Below are 13,915 nucleotides of genomic sequence, written 5' to 3' on the forward strand. Positions count from 1 at the left end.
TTTTGTAGGGATTAAAAATCAGGTTGACCTGTGGTCGTAGATTAAAAATAACCATAGTACAGCTAAATTTATCGTGTTAAATAATTCTTCTTACACGAATGAAAAATGTATTCAATGTTTGTTTGTTATAATATCGTGAAATGAATTATATTACACATTTTCTCTATTCACACTGAATTTAAAGATTATAACGATTAAAAATCAAGTTGACCTGTGGTCATTTATCAAGAATAATCATAATAAAGCTGCAATTATTGTGTTAAATAATTTTTTTAATACGAATTAGGAATTTATTCAACGTTTGCTTGTTACTACTTGTTACAGTATACTGTCTCGCAATGTTGGTTGATTAATTAGGTTGAACTGCACAGAAAATGCACAGAACTGCACAAATAATTCATTTCACGATATTATAACAAACAAACGTTGAATACATTTTTGATTCGTGTAAAAAGAATTATTTATCACGATAAATTTAGCTGTACTATGGTTATTTTTAATCTACGACCACAGGTCAACCTGATTTTTAATCCTTAGCAAATTAATTAAACCACCAGTAAGTAACGAGGACATTGAAACGTAGTTATCCATTGAATAAAGTTATAGAAACGTATAAATGATTCTATGTAGCGTTATAATAGATTGTTGCAAGTAATAAATTAAGAACAGAAATTTCCCGCGAAAAGTAATCGGTTTCCCGCGAAAAATAGTCGATTCCCGCCTGACCTAACCGACGATTTTGCTAATGACTTTGGGGAGAGGGTACCGAGGGTATATAAGGACCCGCCGATGTCCCGCGAACTTATTCACCTTTTATACTGGGCCATAGACACTTCGCGGCGTATTTTGACCTGAAGGTTCTGAGTTGTGAATAGAGTGGTCAATTCATTTTAACTAATACCTATTAGAAATTTTCCTTTTAAAACAAATATAAATCATTTTACCAATTACTGGTACTTGCTAGACATTTAATATCAGACTTTAAATATTCTCCTTTCGGTTCTTTTAAATACAATCAAATAATTTCTTCAATTATCGATACTGACTTGGAATACTCCGCTTCGAATAAAATATTTCGAAATTATTTTGAAGGTTTAGGGAAATAAACATTTGAATTTTAGTCATCGTTGTTCTTCAGACTTGTCGACATCAATATTTACTTTTCTTCCTGCAATTGAAATTAATTTGAAATTTTTCATATATTTTCTCTGATATTGAAAAAGTTCTGTTTACATGTTATAACAATTAGAATGTTGACGTTTTGCCGTTTCACGGTTTTTCCTCTGTTAATTATGTGTTTATAAATCATTTCAAACTAAAGCAGCACCATGCCCACCCTTAATTAAACCGTCTCAGTAGTTTACCGTAATTAATAATCTATTTTCGGAATTTATGCGAGAATTTTTGAATTTTAGTAAATACTAGAGTCAGTGCATCGCGTATTGAAATAATAGCTTCATCCCTAGTTCGTTTATTATTGAATATTTTTACGCGTTTAACTTATGCTTCTCCCCAATTCTCGTCGCGTATTTTATTCAAATTTTCTTATATTCTAGAATCGAGAAAGATATGAATTCGCGTGTTTTCTTTTGATTGTTTCAATTTTTCAATTGCATTACGCATTACTGCAATAATTTCTATCGTTACATTTAATTCTAATTGCTTAGCAGCTTTTCTTCTGCTATCGACCCTACATTTTACTGACACTTGTGGAATCGACCCTACATTCTTTTTTTTTATTTTTACGTGGATGTAGGCCGACCCTACATTTTACTGACACTTGTGGAATCGACCCTACATTTTACTGACACTTGTGGAATCGACCCTACATTTTTTTTTATTTTACGTGGAGTTAGGCCGACTCTATGTGATAAACAATTGGCAACCAAACGGTGGCTCTCCCTCTACATTCGACGGATAATGTGTACAGGTATATAATGTAATTTCTTAGCAATTTGTTTTTGTAATTCATCCAAAGCGATATATTATGAAATTAAATTAATCACTCAATAAGTATTAACATTAGATTGTTTCCTCGATATGGCCATGGTAGTCATCAGTGACTGGAGTGCCTCAAATGTTTAGAATAATTAAAATAAAATAAATGTTGTCAACTAAAAATTTTGAACGTCAGAGCTAGCTAGACATTATTTTCAATTGAAAAAAAAAAAAATTATAAAGCATAATACTATAATCCTATGCTTAAAATGTATTTTCTTGTGGCCGCCTGACAGCAACCTGTAAATCTGGCGCGACAGTGAACGTGTTAATAAGTAAATGTTGTTCAAATTATATCGTGTTTGATATCATTTTCATCAGAAAAATCTCACCAACATGATGTTAAATAAAATTCCAGATGAAAAAAAGTAAAAATTAAAGAAATTATATTTTTCTATTATGATTTGTCGAGCCGTGTAATCTCGTAAAGGAAACCGACTGGTGTTGCGTTACACGCCTGACTGACTGCGAGCGAGATAACATGGTCGCAGCAATGACGCAGGCCTAAGCGTAGGACCATCTATACTGTCACTTGTAGAATCCAAATTTACTGACTCTTGTAGAGAATTTACTGTATAGGGGTGAGTCGTGCAGTACCGGCCAGAGCTAGATCTCGCTTATACTGTTAGTTGACTGCACTATTGGTGGAAAAACAAATGAATACCATAGCCCTGAGCAACGTATTCTGGCGACGTTCTTTTTCCTTCAGTATTACCAGAGTTCTAAGACGTTTAACGTTTACGCTAGTGTTCCGTGCGACAAAAGTTATTTTTCATAGCTGCAATGGTTGGGCTCACGTGGAGTGTACGGATCAAGAAAATATCGATCACTTTACCTGTGATATTTGTAGACGTGCCTAAATAAAAGTTCTATTCTATTTTTAAATGATTTTTACTAACATTATTTATTACTTAGACCTTCAAATCTACCAACTACGTAGCTGGCCGGTACTGTACGACAATTTTTCGTTCGCAGCAAATTGCAACTTTTCTATTTCTACGAATTATTTATCTTTATGAGAAAATTTAAGAAAAACGATTTGTCCCCTTTTATTAAGCACCCTTTGTACTACTCTTTTGCTGAAATTTCATTTTTACCATCATTAGCCCAAGTTATAGTACAAAAACTTAGAGTGGCCGGTACTGCATGACTCTCCCCTATACAGGGTGTCTCACTTATAATCGACATATAAATTATTAACTATTGAAAGTAAGGAAACATGATTAAAGGAGTTTATGATTAAAAAAAAGTCTCTCTCAAAGTCATCGACATTTTTCTCCACATTAATTTATGCTTATTTCTTCCTCGTATCATTATTTCTACATTATTCCAAATCATTTCAAGCTCGTGATGTCATAAACTCATTTGATGTTGCAAAACATAGTCGGTAAAAAATATCGTATGTCAAAGGGTTAATAGAGGATAAAAGAAACGCGGTCATGTTCATAACTCTAAAAATGAAGGAATGTTCGTAGATTTCAAAACAGTTTCTGAAATACAAGAGTTGTGACCTGATTCTCGATTCTGACGTTCTGTCGAGCTTACAGATTTCAGCGTAACGCGAATTATTCTCTGATATTTCGATCAGATACCGAACAGAAATTGCGCAATGGAACGGAAAGGACACACCGTGCCGAAAAATATTGCATACCGAAAAAGAGTAAATTTAGCGAGATGATACAACGTGGTGGACGTGGTTAATGATGGGTAAATTTAGTAAGCCTCCCGAGTTTACACTCGAAGCACTCGTTAATGCTGAATAAAGAAATAACGTTTACGTAGTTCTTAATTTATAATTCTTCAAAGCTTGTCATTTGAGCTTTCGTTCGTCTTGTTCAGAGAAATATTACGTTTGCGTATAATTATACTAACGAACTAATATATTCAAAATGCTCACAGTTCTAGATTAAATATTTATCAATCTATATCCTACTATTAAATTTCCAAAGTTCAAGTTTAACCCTTTAATTCTTTAATTTTTTCCAACTTGATATGTGAAAAATGATCAATTTTCTGTTTTGTAACGAAATTGTTTAATAAGTGTATACAGAGTGGTAAAAAAGAGTTCAGAATTTTAAGGGTAAACAGTTCTCACCAAATGGAAGAAAAAAGTTCTAATATTATTGCACATAAGGAAGTAACGATTCTTTGCCCACTTCGACCCATAATAGAAGGAATAACGTAATACAGAAACTAAGAAAAATTTTAAAAATATTCATATATTGGACGATTATTCGCGAACATTAAGGAGTTGAAGTTCTCCTCAACTTTAGCGAAACAAACAATGATTGAAGCAATAAATAATACTCGAGATGATCCACACCATGCCACAGTACCTATTTACATCCATTCGCCTACATATTCCCCTAAATAATCGATTCTAACACCGTCTCGCGCAGATCTATGATAAATTGACACGTGCAGCTGCACCGAATATATCTCGAGCGTGCATTGGATCAGTCAGGACCGACAAGATGGCGGGTTCCCACGATGGTTCCACGCACATATAATACGACTTTGAAACGAGCGGAAACATTGCTGGTTATATTTGAAGGATTCTCGTTCCCAGAATCAAGGAAACGCATTATGTGGAACGAATACGTGGGCAAGACAGAGTAATAGAATCAAAGAGGAGTGAAATACTTCCTGGTAAGGCCACAAACGCGATGAAAATAAGGAAGTGACGATTACGCAAAAAGAGGGAGGACGTTGTTTCAAGGAAAGTGGATTATGCCTTTCGACACCAATCTCTGTTTCTTAACATTATTTAGTATATACTGGTAGGTGAGACTGGGGTCAAACGTTACAATTTTAAGAAAACATAAAAAATGACCCTGAAATAATGTAGTTATTCTCTTCACTGTTAACTAATTTATTGTTACATTTATCGTACTTCAAGATTTCAAGCTTATGCAGTGTGTTAAGAAATGATAGGTTCACCTACATTTATTGTCGTAACTTATGAACAAATGTATGAATCGATCTGAAATTTTCAGGATACTAAGCTCTTATGTTAATAAAATTCGCTGTTAAATATTTGGGGAGCCCCCAAGCCCCTGTCCCAAGTTACAGCAACAACTAACCACCATCGACACGCGTGGCAATTTATGTGAACATTCCGTTTATACAGAGTGTCCCGTAACTGGTGGTACAAGGGGGTGATTCTACGTGAAAAACTGAATCGAAAATGTAGAATAAAATTTTTTCATAAGAAGTATTTTTGATTCAGTGTTTCATGTAGAATCACCCCCTGCTCGCTAGTTATTCTCTTCATTATTAACTAATCTATTGCTAAATTTATTGTACCTTAAGATTCCGAGCTTACATTTAACATATTGCAATTAGTTTTTCGTAGGAAGCCATTTATTTGCAACTCGGCGAAGCGTAACTTCTAACGTTGTCGTGGGTCAAGTTGTTACAGCCTTGGGGTTGTTACAAAGAAAAAAATGTCGCTTTTCAGTGAAATATTTCAATTTCTGATGAAATAAAATACAATTCTATGAGTAATGTTTATTTATTAAGGTTCAAATCAACCAAAATATATTACTGTTAAAAGAAAACCAAACCAGTAGGTATAAAAATCATGAACATTATCTTTCGCTTTAGCCTTACATTCAACTGTTTGTACTTATTTATCGAGATCTATACTTATTAACAACCTTAAACCTAATATAATTAATTAACTTTCTAACAATATTAAAAATCATCACACGACTCGGCGCATTTGGCAAACTATGGAACGACGAAGAATGAAATCGCGCGGATAAGACGTGAAGTCGTCGACGTTTCAGAGATTAACCTGCACCAAACCAGCGGAACAAAGAACCCCAATCGACACCCGTGGCAATTTATGTGAATATTCTGTTTATGTATTGGAATAGTCTAATAAAAACTATTGCTACGTGTTCTTAAATGTCATTTGACCCATAAGGACAGAACAATTAATAATTTCGGCGTTAAATAATCGAAATAGACCAAAAAGTAACGACCGAAAAATATTTACTTCTCTGATACGTAACTATTTAGGTGATTGCTTAAAACCACAAGAATCGCTGTTGCAGACGCTATTAAAATGGATGACAGAGTGGCGTGATCGACTCGCATAGCGAAAACAATTGAAAGCACATTCCTATCTCTTTTCATTTTAAAGATATAACCATCGGAACAACTTACCCCGGGAACTTTTAGCCCCGGTCTCCCCTACCTATATTTTTTTCTTTTTCTGATATATTTAGGAAATTAGGATGATTTACATTTTTACACAGATACATGTCTTTATTTCAACAAAGATCATCATACAATAATTTCTATAATTTCAAGTAAGAAATCTGAAATCCGTCATTTTTATGGATTTGGTCGGTTGTCTGGTGTTAAAAAAGCGGCGTTAGTAGCGTGTTGAGTTACGTGTATATATTTCGACCTTTGAAAAATATTTCACTGAACAGCAGATCGCAGATTATCTTTCACGCGTTGAAGCATAAGGTATTCATGACTTCGACGTCCTTCTGAGTGAAATAGAAATGAACCAGGAACGGTGGCCATGAGTTCACGATCACGAGAGACAGGTTCTATTTTTTTTATTAGAATTCTAGCTTTTATCGTTAGAACCGTAGATACTTCTATGTTCTAATGATAAAGGATTACGACAGGAGTTAGAGATCAAAGTGTAAATAATTGGTCTGTAGTAAACACCTACAGAAGTTTAGATCCCAAGCTATTATTCTTCATCTGTTCTGGCCCCATTCTGTGTCTCTGAAAATCTTCACAATAATTCCTTTATTTTAGGATGAAATACGGGCATTTACGATGCACGGGAATCCCCATTCTCTCTGTCATCCATAAATCTATGAATTTATATTATTCATTAAGTATTATACTAACCTTTCGAGAAAAAAAAATTATTGTTACTTTTTATAATTATTAGTACAGAACGTACTTACTGAAACAGACAACGATCTAATATAACGAGTATACTTTTTTTAAATAAATATACAGAGTACTTTAAAACAATGTTGATACTTGTATGAAAAATTTGTACATATGTAGATGGAAATCACCTACAGAAGATTCAAAGAATGTGTAGAAAATGATGGTAAATCCTCTAAGTAGAGACTCTTTAAAAATACATTTATTAAGGGGGTATGCAACCTTGTCGGTTTCAAAAAATCCCAAATTTTTTTTGCCTTTCTTTCAAAGTTTTGCGTATGAAGAATACTATGGTAGGAGGGTTTTTTTTTTATTTAAAAAATTGACGAAGTTATAGGACTGAAAACGACTGCACGTCGTGTCGTTACAGAACCCGATGTAACGCTGTTAAAAGGGAAAGATTTCGTTTAATCTCTTGTCATTAATGTGACTTTTTACGTCTGCTGACATAATTTTAGGAAAACTACCTTACCGTACATTTTTAAATTATATCAACAGAGTATGTTGGACAATTGCTTCAAAAACAACATTTTGTAGCGAAAGTATAGTTAACATTGCGGCATTTATTGGTGTGGCGCTAGTATTTTTAATGATTATAGAAACATTCTGAATTTAAAGATTGGAAATAATGCACACAATATTTGTGAAAAAATAGACGGGTAGAGAGATGCGGAGATTCGGGCTTCGGAAAATTCGAAAGAAGTTCTACAACCGCTAAGAACAGCTAAGAAACAAGAATCTGACGATTTTTTAGAGACAAAAGGGACACGGAATCGCAGATTAAGAGTGAATTGTTAATAATTTTCTTTCATTTCAGAGAAAGATTAACCGAAAACTTTAGATGCGTTTTTCTCGAAACTATGTATTCCGACCTTGCACTCGGTAGATCTCCGAAATTCTTTATCCGTTTATCTTGAAATTTGTACACATTATTTTTCATAAAATAATCTTGACTCGTTAAATTTTTCTAAATATTCAGAGTTGATTCTTTTTCAGCGAAAACGATAGTTTTGTCTTTAACAAGCCGCCATTTTCTCAATTTTCAAAATTATTGAAAAATCCTACGCTGCATTTAAGATAATCTATATTTGTTTAAGTTGACATACAAATTTTTTATTTTCTATATTCCAGTCACTTTTACTGCTGGGTGCAAGCTAACAAGGTACCGCTGAACACAATGTAGAACTATACCATTTTATAATTTTGAAGTAATAAAAAAAATATGAAAATAGAGTTAAGATGTTACTTAACGTTCCCTATTAAAATTTTTCCTAAATATTTATAGGCGAAAAGAACGTTAGATTTACCCAACTTTTTTTAAGCTTCCATGGTTGCATACCCCCTTAAAATGATACATTGTGTTATCAGTTCTGTTTTTCTAAAGAAGTAACCCACTTCCATATACCTATGTGTTAACATCTTTTGTCCACAAGGAGTGGACAGGGGACAAAAACAAAGAAAAAAAGTTTATATTAATATGTGCCCTATTTGATCTTGTTTCAAAGCAAATGCTTACCTTCATACATAGAATGCCTTACATCAAATGCATGTTTGTCATTTCTTGATACGAATAATTATTTATTGTTATTTACTTAATTAGGCACTTTTAACGTCTAACACACAGCAAATAGAAAATTATTAAGTACTTCTAGTAAGAGAACTAAGCACTGAAACTGCACTATAAACTGATACCAGTAAATTTAATCAACAGAATGTGTGAAATCAATAAGGACAAGAAATATTCACATGATACAGAGGATTGTTTATAAATACAAACCGAGGATGATCATTTCGAGCACCTTCTGTGAAGATAAGCTCTCTCTGATTCTTGAAACGCAAAAGTAGCTATAACTTTGAAACAAGGTGAAATAGGATACATGTTTATATGAATTTTTCTCGTTGTTTCTGTATCCCCTGTCCATTACTGAAGTGGGTCTCACATATTATAAAGCACCCTGTATATTACAATAATTCAATACAAAGATACAGCAAACTACACATGCCTTCCATTCATTTCAATCGTTTCGGCCAGTGCACCATACAAACACGAATAGAGACCACATAATGAACCCTTCAAATAACACATAGGATATGCGAACCAGGGTAGTTTCTCCCTCTATCAACAAGGGAAGTCGTCCCTTGATGAAACCAAAGAATCGATATCCCCAAACGACAATCATCCTCTCTTCTCTTCAGGTTCATTTCTCGTTCCTCATAACTTATGAACGACGAGACTCGTCGTGTGTTCCTCCAGCGGTTCCTCTCTTTGATCGTCTTCCTGTGTTTCGAGCACATACGACCTGTGACAGTCCACGGTATATTTGTATGTACGACTCGTGTCGAGATCAGACCATCGCCATCTTCGGAGTGATTTGCGAGTCGAAGAACGCTTCCGGAAGAACGGGCGATGGACGATAAAGTAACCGTTGTCGAATCTCGATTTAGGGGAGAATATGAGTAGAACGAAGGGAATTGCTCGATAAGTGAAATAAAATGACGGTAATAAACGTGATATTCGAGGATTTAATGGCCGTTTAAGATGAATTTGAGTCCCTGAGCAAGCTTTTCAGTTAATTAAATAATTTTTAAATTATTTAAACAATCTTCGATAATTTAATAATGGTGATAAAATAAGATTCTTGAGAACTGTGAATCTTTGAACATTTCCTTGAAGGTTTCTTCCAAGTTACTTTCACACTCTCCAGTGATTTGGTTTATCAGTTTGTAATCATTCTGATTGCAGTATTCGAGGCCTCCAGAGAACAGGAAATCGAGCGTTCTAACACGGCCTATCCCTCTGTATCCTGCTGCCGATGGAGTGAGTTCGAGATCGCCTTATAATTACCTCGTTTCACGATGATCCGTGTAATTGCACGGTATCGTCGAAGGAAACGGAAAATCGAAGGAACCGTTCGTTCGTCCGTTCGTTCACTTCATGGATCGGGAATTAAGTTGATTATTACCCTTCGATATTTCATTACCCTTCGATTGTTAAATCATTGAAGATCTACTTTATCTGAAGAAGTCGTCGTTTCTGTTCAGACATACGTAAACACAGTGGACCAAGAAGAATGGAGATGAAAGGAGGATCATCGACACATTAAGACGACTCTTCAGTCGTCAATCTCTTCCGGATAATCCTTTGTACCTGTTTCTGAACGAGAAATTTTACGAATATATCTAAGATGTCGATCACAGCGTCCACGGAAAGGATGGACACGTCGAAAGACTTGCCGAAGAAGAAGTTCGTCAACACCAATCTTCTGTCGTTGAAACTTCTATTGTTTCTCTTCTTCGGAGGTATACTTATTGAATTTGAAAAAATTCTCTTCTAATTATTAAACTTGCAATTTTTTCCCAATAATATCATGATTAATTTTTTCTCAATAATATCATAATTAAATTTTTCTCACTAATATAAGACGACATTGATTTCTTTTTGGCTCCATCTCAAATTTCAATAAGTAAATAATTATTTCAGGGTTGGGATGTCTCTTTCCGTTTCTCCCTCTACACATGACGGAAATGGGACTGAGCATCGAACAGATCCGATTGATCTCGATGATCTCGCCAGCAGTCGCGATCTTGGGACCTCTGATCGCTGCTCCAATCGCTGACAAATTAGCTGGTCATCAGGGAAGAAACGACAAATCTTCGACTGGTCGTTACCTAAGGGTGATGATCGCTATTGCCTGCATCCTGTCCGCTATTTTCTACGCTTTTCTCATATTCATTCCAACGGCGAATCGTATCGAACCACCTAGAGAGAGGAGACCCGGTTTGAAGTTCAATTGCGATAAAACAGGAGCAGTAGTTTTGCAAGAGAGATGCAAGGATCGTATTACTTGTCACAGATGGTCTGACGAGACCAGAGTTGGACCATTGCTATTAGAGGGTTGCAATTATGCCTGTTATCCAGTAGGATTGAAACGATGGCATTCTGAGAATAATGATGCGCCCACCATTTCTGGGACCACTGATTCTGACTTTGGTGTTCTAGATGGAAGTGGTGACACCACTGTGATTCCTCTTGAGAGTGAAATGTACGCTCAGGTGAACATACAGGTGAATATATTGAAACATAATAGAGTACAAAGCAAGAGTAATTAAAATTCATGAAACATGTTATAGGATCAAGAGGAGACAAAGAAATTGCGAAGGTTTGTCATGCCAGACAGTGAACCTCCTCATTTGTGCTTCAAAGAAGGTGACAATGTCGTCTGTCATGTTTACACTAAGTATTCTGGCAACTTGGCCATAAATGCCACCTTAGGACAGGCTTTGAATAATGTAAGAGATCAAGATTGGTGTGCATATCCTCTGTCTGAGTATTTTGCTTGTCGTATACCTCCAGAACTGGAAACTGCGATGGCAGAAGCATATCAGAGTTGTTCCATTGAATGTGACTTAGTTGATCCTTATACTCTTCCAGGTAATATCAATTTAAAACCCTTTGTACTTCAAGAATTTATTGATACAATCAAACAGCAATTCCAGCACACCTTTTTTAAAAACCAGAAGGTTTATTTTCAAAAGATAAAATATAAATGAAACATGAATTTTACATTTTAAAGCTCTCCATGGTATGGTACATGTAGAAACAATCTCCTAACTTTGAATTGTGATGCAAATTATGCATATGAGTTGGTTAATAGTATTGGTAATATTCTATTGCATTTGATGGAACAATTTTATTTCATTTCAGACAGTGTCTTCGTAGAGAGTCAGTGTCAGCAGACAAAAGATTGGTCGCACTTGGTATTCTGGACGTACTTGGCCATTCGTTCAGCAGCTGACATTTTCCCAACGACAGCCGTGGCTTTGATCGATGCCGCAGTTGTAATAGCAACCAGAGAAACGTCCTGCGGGCGTGGAGACGTGGGTCGTCAATTAGCCTTTGGTTCCCTTGGGTTTGCCATCTTTGGCCCCTTAACCGGCTATTTGTGTACTCTTATAGAAAACTTGAACTCTTTTTACTATCTACCAATCGGTATGCATGCCGCGATGATGCTTCTGGCAGCCCTTGTCGCTCTCTGCGCCAACGGTATGCCTCTCAGCCCGCCAGAATGGTGGTGGCATACTAGAAGCGGCATGCTGGCACTTCCTATGAGCGCTATCAAGAGATACGGCAGCGAAACTGCCGCATTGGTAATTGTACTGATCGTCATGGGAACCTTCTGGAGTGCCATGGACAGCTACTTACCTTTGTAAGAACTTTTATCAGTCGTTTAAAATGATTTTATGCGGGATGAAGTAAGTAAACTGATCTTAAATTAGTCAAGTAACGATAAAAGTAGTTTAAAAGCAGTTAAATGCCAATTTGCTTCTCTATTCTTATTTCTATTTTTAACGACAAAAATATTATACTGTTTTATTTAGGCATTTGCAAAAGTTAGGGGGTGACGAACTCCCCATTGGCGTAGCCATGACCGTCGGGGCGGTACCAGCATTTCTATTCCTCTGGAAGTCTGAACATCTGGTTGACTACTGTGGCCACAGCAATCTTCTTATTACTGCCTTTACTGTGTATATTATTAGGTAGGTAAGTTTTTGCTTAACGCAAATAACAGCAAGATTTAACTTCAACGTTGACACTTTTCAGGTTTACTGGTCTAAGTCTCGTGGCAGAACCGTGGTGGTCTCTGATCTCAGAGGCCCTCGAAGTATTCACGTTAGGCATCATGTGGGTTACCGCTATTCTTTATCTAAGACATCTCGTCCCACGTCATTTAACTGTGACTGCCCAAGCACTGCCTGTGATTGCGCATTTCTGCGTTGGTACGAATTTCCAATGCGACTTTGCGAATCGCTTAATCAATTTAACATATGTAGTAACGTTCTGAACGTTTTTGACTTAACATAGGTCGATGCATCGGAGCCGTGATCGGTGCTTACATCAACGTCGACGAAGGTAATATCGTTGACTCGTTGAGATTCGTTTACCGTTGCATGGCGGTCGCCGCCGCGGCTGTCGCTGCTTTATACTTCGTCCTGTATCATGGCCTATTGAAACCACGGTGCCATGCGCACACTATACAAGGTCCACGACAACCACCCACTGTTGTACAGGGTAAGCAATTGTCTTAATCTGTATACGTAAACACTTACAACTAACCTGTATTTCATTCGTTATACACAAGCTGCTATTAAGGAGTATGAACTGAGTGAGTACCTTGAAATCATTCAAATGGTCTAAGTGAATTTTATAATTTTTTTTTTTAAAGCAGCTGTTTTAATTTCTTCAGTTTTCCAATGAAGAAAACGAAATTTCTTTACTGACTAATAATTTATTTATTCTCTGATAGCTTTACAGTATTTTACATTTCCCTTCAGTGTAATGATTTTTTTTTTAATTATTTGTTTTGTATACAGCAATGAACGGAAACGGAAACTACACGCCGCTCAGGGTGTACCACAACGGTATGGGTAGAAAAGGTCAATTCCGTTATTAAGAAATTAGGAAAGGAAGAAAAAAGGAAAAGTGCGTTTAACGACACTTTAACTGTCACGTTACGGTGCTAGTGATTTAGACTGTCGTTGTTATTGCAGTTAAAAAAGAAAGAAAGAAAAATTGTCATTGCTATGCGATATGTGTAAAAGTGGATTTCCACTGCGCAGCCTTTAGCGTTCCTTCATGTTTTGTCTGAACTCCTGTGACGAAATTGTCACACCTCGTTAATACTGTCATTAATTTCCCTTTATACCAGCGAATTTTGAAGAATTAATTTGCTCAAGTGTACTTTAAAAACGTCGACGCGAGTTTTTACATTTACCAGTACCGAAATGAGATTACTGAATTGAAAGGAGGTAGAAGTACTCAAACTTTGAGTCTTAGCTTGTATTATTTTTTTATTTTATTTTTATTTTATATTGTTTTATATGTTAACATTTATTTTCATTTAAAGAGTATATCAAGAGCAAAAAAAAATCTGCTTGGCTAACAATCTTTGAGTACTCGTACCTACGCCACTAATGAATAGTAATAACGTAC

The 13,915-nt window shown here is 35.7% G+C and overlaps 1 protein-coding gene across 1 annotated transcript; it reads left to right on the plus strand.

Moving 5' to 3' along the window:
- The first annotated feature begins 10,109 nt into the window (after positions 1-10,109).
- LOC108572328 lies at positions 10,110-13,376 on the plus strand. The gene is made up of 9 exons (XM_017934541.1): positions 10,110-10,224; positions 10,406-10,989; positions 11,056-11,356; positions 11,630-12,131; positions 12,304-12,462; positions 12,527-12,702; positions 12,788-12,994; positions 13,065-13,088; positions 13,297-13,376. The coding sequence occupies exons 1-9, from the start codon at positions 10,110-10,112 to the stop codon at positions 13,374-13,376; spliced, it is 2,148 nt and encodes a 715-aa protein (XP_017790030.1).
- Positions 13,377-13,915: the final 539 nt, after the last annotated feature.

The sequence above is a fragment of the Habropoda laboriosa genome, unplaced genomic scaffold (assembly GCF_001263275.1).
Source record: "Habropoda laboriosa isolate 0110345459 unplaced genomic scaffold, ASM126327v1 scaffold65, whole genome shotgun sequence".
NCBI classification, from domain to species: Eukaryota; Metazoa; Arthropoda; class Insecta; order Hymenoptera; family Apidae; genus Habropoda; species Habropoda laboriosa.